Source organism: Polistes canadensis, unplaced genomic scaffold (genome assembly GCF_001313835.1).
Source record: "Polistes canadensis isolate GaletaPanama2010 unplaced genomic scaffold, ASM131383v1 scaffold_310, whole genome shotgun sequence".
Classification (NCBI taxonomy): Eukaryota; Metazoa; Arthropoda; class Insecta; order Hymenoptera; family Vespidae; genus Polistes; species Polistes canadensis.
Genome location: NW_014569857.1, coordinates 51,138 through 60,434, shown reverse-complemented (window position 1 = coordinate 60,434; position 9,297 = coordinate 51,138). Strand labels below are relative to the sequence as shown.

The following is a 9,297-nucleotide window of genomic DNA, read 5'->3' as shown; positions in this document are numbered from 1 at the left end:
CATGTATAAATGCATTTTTCTGAAGGAACACACATGTTTATACATTAAAAATTAAATATAATTATTTAAAATTTGATTACAATATAATTATACTATTATATATATATATATATATATATACTATCAAAGAATATATCATATGCTATTTTATTCTATCATATTCTAACATACTCTATAAAAAATACTGTATTTTGTTGCACAATTATTACATTAGTACAGGGCTTCTTAAACTTTTGTCATTCACGACCCCATTTATGATTGCGAGTTTCTTGACGACCCCATTTATGATTGCGAGTTTCTTGACGACCCCATTTATGATTGCGAGTTTCTTGACGACCCCATACAAATATTACTGCTGTCGGTGGAGATAGCTCAAAACCTTCAACAAATGCACGTGTCTAGACGCTGCAAGTTCACTGTATTCCGCCAACTCTAGTGATGTTATAAAATGGTATATATAAATATTTGACATTAAAATCTCTCGCGACCCCAGAATTTTGCTACGCGACCCCATTCGGGGTCGCGACCCATAGTTTAAGAAGCCCTGCGTTAGTATCTACTTTCGCCCACTGGTGGTCAGGGTACTAACTAACATGATTTTGGTTACGCGAAAGTTGACTTGTGAGCTTCTATGGTATATACTTCTGTATTCTTTGGTACTTCCTAATATTTATTTTATATTTACCGCTAAAGCCATCTGCAGGAAAATGGCGGAAGTAAAGTTGCACACCTACACGTTCATTTGACTGCTACCTAAAAATATCATTTATTTTGAATGGCGTATGTTAAAATATATATATGAAACACATACATAAGCTATAGCAAGTGAATAAGAGAGACAGAAAATCGATCGGTCAACCCAAGGATTCCCCCATACGATTAGTATCTCTTGTATTGATCAACGGTCATTTTATTTGCGCATGATTTTACACCTTTCAATAATCTATGATTCATTCGAATATGCATCTTAGGGTCGTTTTAATAGAAATATATGGGAATGAAGTTTCTTACGTTAACAATATTATATTTATAATAATATTGTTATTGTTATTGTTATAATATATAAGAAATGTATCTTCGATTATTGTCTCATTACGATGAGACAGGGGTTCTCAAATTTTGTATAACATAAATAAGAATCAAATAATATATGTATCACCATAAAAAAGTATTTCTCGATTAAAAATTAATACATCTCAAATTGAGTGTTTATAATCAAAGAATGCAACATTTTAAATTGATATTATTTAATTATATTCGTAAGTGAAACTTGTGTGTTACAATTATTAAAATATATTTTTCTGAACATTTATTGAAATATTTTGCATTAAAATTGTATTAGTAAAAAAATAATGTAACTCTATTATTAGATAATGATTCTATTTTATTTAATTTGTTCGAATGTGTTTTTATTTTCTTTAATTTTCTTACAATTCATATTAAACAAGAAAGGAATATACGTGAACAAAGTGTCCTCTATTCGTAAATGTTTTTTACGAAATATAAAATGTATTTTTTGTAATTTAAGAACAAATATTTAAGGGTTATGACCATTAAAAAATTTTCAAAAAATTCAAATTGTTTTTAACTTAAAATGTTTCTCAGAGTTTTAAAATACGATGAAAGAAATTTCATAGAGGTGATAAATTCTGAAATACTTATTTCAAGTATTCTTGCCTAGTGCTATGTGAAAATTTAAAAGTTACAAAATCTAAGAAGAAAAACTACCATTTTGTAAAATGGCCGACAAATTCATGGCCATAATTTATAACCGATTTACTTAAAATTTATACAAAAGTTACGTAAATGTATTATCAATCGAAGTACGCAAGATTAGTTTCGTGACAAAGTAAAGTTTTCTTTTAATGAACATTTTTATGCGAAATTTTACATTGAAAATTAGAAAGTTCATTTTTTTATCGTGCACCATTTTCATATAAAACAATATTTTTCAAATATCCTAGATACTTCAAAAGATAAATATTTTCTAAAACTGAGAGATATAATATAGTCTTTTTTTTTTTTATGTCAAAAATTAGTAAAAAATATCTTGCCGGCTGGTGAATACTATTTTCGATGTAAGATTTGCATTTGTTTAACTAAGACGCCATGATTTTTGAACGACAATTGCAATTAAAAACTTTGCTAATGTTGTTGAAAGTATATGAAAGTGTATGAAAGTGTAATATTAATGAGAGTAACGTTTGAATCATTAATATTAAATATTAATGATCGAGAAGGAACATATCTAAACAATCTTTTTAATAATTAATTGGATAAAATCACTCTTATAAATAATAATATATATTTGAGAATTTTTTTGTTATGAGAATATTATAAGTATTAAGGAACATTTATTTAAATAATTTTATTTAATGATCAATTTTTCTTCTTCTTTTTTTTTTCTTTACAATGTTTCATCGTGCAGTTGATTAAAAATTCGATTTCGAATAATGTTATCTGCAAGATATTCCTAAGATATTATAAATTTATTTTATCGAATCATTGCAAAAATAGGTCTAATAATAAATTGATTCAAATATCGTGTTTCACTTGTAATATTAAAGAAACGTTTTTGATCAAGCATCATTGATCTAAGAATCTTATTGTTTTTCTTTGCTCTAGAATGACATATCTTAGCAGTATAGGTTCTATTCTGTAAATATAGTCCCTCGTGAATAATAGAAGGCACCAGAAGGTAAAGAGTAGGAGGACAGGTAGGAAAGTACGCAACGTATCCGGCAGTCGTTCACATATACCCCGTATGTTCTGCTGCTGGTGTCGTCATTAAAATCGTTTAGTTTTTAAGTATTATCGATATTAAAGAAAAAGAAAAATAGTAAGGGGGAAAAATTAAACGTGGTTATTTAAATTAAACGAGTAACGTAATTTACATTGTGAAATAAAAAACAACAAGAAAAAAAAGGAAGTTAACTTCGATGTAGCGTCCTAGTGGTGTTTGTTTCATTGTATACGAGTACGTGTGTGTGTTTGTGTGTATAGTCACTTAAAGAAAAAAATGAAAATCAATTGAGATTATTACTAAATCGTAGAATTTTATTCGTATAATCAGATTGTCAATTGTTAAATAGTTTTGCAGAAATTTACAAATGAATCCGACGACTTTGAAAAATTGGTTGTTGCGCGGGGAGCTGGAAAAACTTGAAAATATCGTATTGGAGGGACGTGGCGCACGTTTATTGGGTGAACATTCGCCGGATCTTAGAACCCGTGTCTTCCTTAAAGGACTACCGAATTATCTGGTATTTAATATATTTCATCTATTTTCAATATTGTCAGATATACAAAAATTCATTTTTCAATAAGAATTTGAAATAATAAATATATTTGAATAATTATATTTTTTTTGATAGACGAAGATATCTCAAGCACACGACACGGTTACGCGAGGTTCATTGTTAGAAACACAAAGGATCATAACGGAAGAACCAAAGAAAAAATTAGCCATAGCTAAAGATCCTTCTGGGATACCGCTCATTCATAAAGCGGTTTATTACGATCAACCAGAAATAGTATCATGGCTTGTACATAATTATCCAATTACGACACAACAAAAGGACAAAGTGAGTTATCGCGAATGAAGTTTAATGAACTTTCAAAAGAAGAACGTACAATTATAAAATTATAGTAGGGTAGGTTTCCCTATTACCCGATCGAAGTATATCTTAAACTATTCTCTTGGAATATTCATGGAAAAAATATCAATTGTTCCGATGAAAAAAATCGAATATTGGGGAAAGATCCCCTCCCCTCCCCCTTCCCCCGTTGGCGTTCTAGACATACGTAATTTATATTATAGTTCTTCCTTCATCGCGTGACAGAAATAATATTGGAAAGGTATAAACCACCTGTTTTCTACCCTAGTCATTTGATTTCTTGTGTCAGTTCGACGCGCATCGTCTCACCCTCGATAGTTGTTACCATTCTTTAAGGTTAAACTATTTTCTTCATTTCACAGGTTCTCTTTTTCTTTTTTTTTTTATCAATTATTACAAACTAATAATATAAAATAAAAATAATAAGTGTACGTACTCTTGTATTTAAGTACCTGGATTACGTTGGTTATTATTATATGGACCGTTTATTTTGAAAGTGGTGTAAGTCCATTTTCTGTTGTTTCGAAATAATTAAAGGTTTGCATATTGGTTAATTTAAAAATTTAAGCAAATTATTTGAAGTCTGGCAATGTTTCTACTGTTTTATCAATATGTAATTTGATTATATAAATTTTGTTTAGGCGTATTTTACTAAACTATTGTATACTTGCGGGCTGCAAATGGACTTACACCACTTTCAAAATAAACGGTCCATATATTGTTTTTTTGTTTTCATTTTGTATGAAAGGGACAATCCAAAGGGAATTCGTTTATTCGTATATTTGTGTATATAATTAAATACACATTGTCAGTTTTTTCTTCTTCTTCTTTTTTTTTCTTCTTTTTTTTTTAGGAAGGTAGAACTGCTTTACATTATTGCGCTGCGTGTAAAAATCCTGGCACGGTGTGGGACATTTTGATAGAGGGTGGCTGCGACGCCAGTGTTTGCGACAAACGTGGAAATCCGGCTGCTTATTATTTGGAACACAGTTCTGATGTTGAATTAGCCGAAACGGAGAAAATGTCTAATAGAAAATTCAGCACTACGAAAGAAGGTGAGCACGTATAGTTTTGAATTTTAATATAATTTATTCTCTTTTTTGCTAAATATTTATTTGTCGTTAGTAAACGTTAATGGTTTATCGTTAATCAGATTGAATAATTTGTTGATAACCTTGAGGGATATAACTTGGTTATACATATGCGACAAGAGAATCGCAAATTTTCGTTCCCACGAAATAGTATCTACCACGTATGCCTATGTTTAATGAGTAACGACCATCGGAAGATCGATTAAGTATAAATTCGTAAGATAATTGTTTTCTAGGACGTATATTAACGATATATGTATGTATCATGGGTAGAAACGAAAAAAAAGATTCAATGTTTCGTGTAATTATAAATAATGCATCGTTTTTTTTTTTTTTCATTCGATTTAACGAAAATTTGTGATCATTAGATATTAGATTTTATTTGTATTTATTGTTGTTAGTTAGAATATACAGTTAGTCACAGAAATATTTGTACCCACTGCAAAATTTAAATAATTGATACCTGCTTCTAATCTATAGCTTGAAATTTCTTTTATACAGGAATATATTTAAGGATTGAATGTTTCGTGTAATTATAAATACGTCGTTGTTTTTATTTTGATTTAATGAAAACTTTTAATCATCAGATATTAAATTTTTTGAATTTATTTTTCTTAGTTAGAATATACAGTTAGTCACCGAAATATTCGTACCCACTGTAAAATTTAAATAATTGATACCTGTTTCTAATGTATAGCTTCAAAATTCTTTTATACAGGAACATATTTATGGATTAATTAATTTTTTAATTGATATCAATTTGATAGCAGAATAATATTTTATTTTTAAATAAGTATATAATTTTATATAAATGATAAGAAAATTAGTTTCACAAAAGTATTCGTACTTATACAAGATATACAAAAAATACAATGATTATTTTTCTCATTTGTGTGTACATTGTTGGTCCTTCTTTTTGCATCTTTTAATTCTTTTGAGACAATTGGACATATTTTGAGGTTAATTTTCTGATCAGTTTTATACAATTTTATTTCCTTTACCATGCATTACAATTTATATCAATTTACAAGTTTAATAATTCTAAAATATGTTTCTTTCTTTAAGAATTTAGAAATATTGTATTACAAGAAAATATTTATTGTTTTAAATTGAGACAATGGGATTACAAATACTATTTCATAATTTCGTTTTTTCAATGGCAAACAAAAGACCATATTTTTGTATTTAGAATCCAAAATGTTTTAAATATTAGCGACGTGTCAAATTTTAGTAAATTCGATTTCTCAGCTATTTCTCGCGTTGATATACAACAATTATTCACCGAGTACCTATATTTTATTTTTTATCTTTTTCAACCTCATAAATTTTATTTAACAAATCATTTAATATGTATTTTCAATTCAATGAAATTTTATGATAAATTAAATATACATGTACGTAGATTAGAAGTGCAATGAGTCACAGTAGTATCATTATTGTAAATTATAAATAATTAATTAATATACTTGTAATATGCAAACTTTAAAAATTCTTATACACAGGAAACTGTTTCAGGATTATTAAGAAAAATAAATAATATATTTTATTGTTTAAGAGAGAAATATAATTTTTAATAAATGATAACAAAATTGTTCTCATAAAAATATTGGCCTTTGCGTTAGATATAATAAAAATACAATAATATTTCTGTAAATAACAAATTTGGTTCTCCAATCAATGTTATAATGCATTTGAAATGATTGATCATATTTTATGAGACCAATTGTATCTTAACTCATTGTCAGTTATGTCAAATTTTGTTTATCTTATAATAAAATTGAATAATCCTAAAATATATTTTTGTGTATAGAAATTTGAAAACATGTTGAATGTTTTAAATTGATAGTTGGGAATATGAGTACATTCCTGGAACTCACTGTTTATCAATGATAGAAGAACTCGGACGGTTTATAAAATACCAATAAACATTTACACGGATAATTTAAATTTCTTATAATAAGTAAAAAGAGTGAGTGACACCTAGTAAAGTTACTTCTAAATATCAGTGAACGATATGCACGAGGACCGTGCACTGCCCTGTTTCTTGAAATATTAATTAGATCAGAATGAAACACGCTATTCGTGCATCGACGTAGGAAATATAAACATTAGTAGATAAAACTTAGTAGGACAAAATTTAAGTAGAAAATATATTACAATATGTTACAGTGAAAGACCGAAATTGAACAATGTCAAGATTCAGATGGTCGCTTGGTGTATGTCCGAAATATCACACACACACACACACACACAATATATAAAAATAAAGCCCAAATATTCGATCTTTCACCAAAGTATTCGGTGTGTGTTGACAATCGATCACGTGAATCTCGACATTCCCCAATTTCGGTCTTTCACGGTAACAAATAATATAATAGGTTAGTGCATAAATAATTGCCATTTCCGAATATGGAATCCATTTTGGAAACGGCCATTATTTTAGCACCAACTTAATTCATATGTCGATATTTATAAATAGATTGAAAAGATAAAATGATAGTTATGGATTTCTATAGATCGTTAGCCTACATTTGAATAGATTAGATATGATACTTATTTACCATCCCTGTTTACCAACCCTATTTACCACACCCTTCCTTTTAACTCCCCAAACCCCTTGTTTTTAAAGTAAGAATCAATACATCATTCCAATGATTTGATCAATCTCTTGATATTAGTTTCGTTAAGCATTTTTGTGTATTTTCCTACTTACTTAAATAATTAACAAGTTTGCAAAGCACGCAACTGGAAACATTGTACGTTCTAACGTTCATAAATACTTAACAGAATGTGTCCATGTGTCTATTGTATGAAAGGAGGTCAGTACTCACTCGACATTTCCAAGTAATTTCGTTTGGTTGCTTCGTTTATATTTATATAATGTTTTATTTTCAGAATTTTCTACAATTAATATCTCACGTACTCTTTTATTTTGTTATTTGAAATTTACTTTTTTAATTCATTAAAATATAATTGTTTTTTTACGTGCTCGATAGGATCAATTTTCTTTTTCCGAAATTAATATTATTAATGGATTAACATTGTTGAAAAAAAAGAACACTTATTCATTTGATTTTGTAAAGATTTCACAGAAAAAAGAATCTTACAAGTTAAGGAATATTTATTTCGTCGATACGAGGGGAATCCCACCATTCATATTTCATACTTTATCGATCTAACGTGGGTCTAAAGAAAAAAAATGAATAGAACGTTGATTGACAATGAGTAAAATAGAAATGATATGTAGTAATAAAAATGTTAAAACTCATCGTAGTCCCCATGACACATTGTATCGAAATGAATTATATTTATTTTATTATTTTTCTATCCAGGCTTTGACTTCAAACCTTCCAATATAAGAATATGGATACATAATCGAGACATCAAAAAATTGCAGCAGGTTCTTTGGGAAGGTCACGGTGGTAAATTAAGATGCGAGACAAGCAACAATCCGAGGGTGAAAAAGTTTTTGGAAGCAGTACCTTTCATAATGGTAAGTATTCTTTATATATAATTATAATAATGTAATAAATTATATATATATAATATATAATATATATACAGTGACTCGCACACACGAAAGTAATGAAACACTTACCATGAGAAATATTTTATAATTTATAATAAATATATTATACAACATTTATGTATCGACATATTATTAAAATTGGATGAAGGTATGACTCTCTAGATTATATAAATAAAATTTCAAGCAAATATATATTTATACAATATAGTTATGATTTATTTCTTACAAATGTAAACATTGTTGAAGTCACAAAAGTATTTGAACAGATAACCATTTTTACATAGCACTCTTTTACATAATTTTAAATATAATTTCTTGAAATTCTGGTTAATTATTTTTGCCAAATTTTGTAGCAGTAATCTTTGAATTTGTTTTCTTTTTATTTCACATGGATGATCAAAGCTCTGTCTTCTCGTTACGTTAATTTCATTGGTCGACCTGAACGATATTTATTTTTTACAAATCCTTCTGATTTCGATTTTTTAATAATGTAATGTATTATAGATCTATTTATATTTAATAATTAACTTATTTCATCGCGTATATTGTTTTTCATTCTCTTTGCGTTATTTGACAATTAATATTCTCTTAATTTCAGAAATTTCAGATCTTTTCGGATACATGATCAATATCGTAATATTTCATCATGAATACTGGACTGTGACTGAACAATGTACATAAGACGACAACTAACGACAATCAATGTTTACAATTAATTCCAGGAAAACTTTGTTTTCATTCATTTTTGACCTTACTTCTATGTGTTCAAATACTTACGTGACTTTATTAATCTTTACGTTTATAAAAAATAAATCATAACTATCGTGTATATATATATATATATATTAGGGTGGATCAAAAAAAAAACTTTTATTTTTTTTTTGGATCTGACACACAAAAACTTGTTGCTAGGCACCTTTAGAAAGTACTCACCCAGTATGGGCTCTTAATTTTAATAGGAAGATCCTCCTCATCGCGGTTTTTTATTTTTTTCTCAGTCCAGCAGAAAAAAATTCATACCTCCTCATTAATTGATTATACGAAAAAATGTTTTAATCAA

At 27.8% G+C, this 9,297-nt stretch overlaps 1 protein-coding gene across 1 annotated transcript in view; it reads left to right on the top strand.

Annotated features, from left to right (window-relative positions):
* The first annotated feature begins 2,889 nt into the window (after positions 1 to 2,889).
* LOC106791472 overlaps positions 2,890 to 9,297 on the top strand; it is a 43,244-nt gene continuing 36,836 nt past the window's right edge. Inside the window, exons 1-5 of the mRNA XM_014757112.1 lie at positions 2,890 to 2,977; positions 3,093 to 3,263; positions 3,375 to 3,584; positions 4,471 to 4,672; positions 8,041 to 8,201. Coding sequence (XP_014612598.1) covers positions 3,111 to 3,263; positions 3,375 to 3,584; positions 4,471 to 4,672; positions 8,041 to 8,201 — 726 coding nt within the window. The 5' untranslated portion in view covers positions 2,890 to 2,977; positions 3,093 to 3,110. The remainder of the gene's footprint in view (positions 2,978 to 3,092; positions 3,264 to 3,374; positions 3,585 to 4,470; positions 4,673 to 8,040; positions 8,202 to 9,297) is intronic.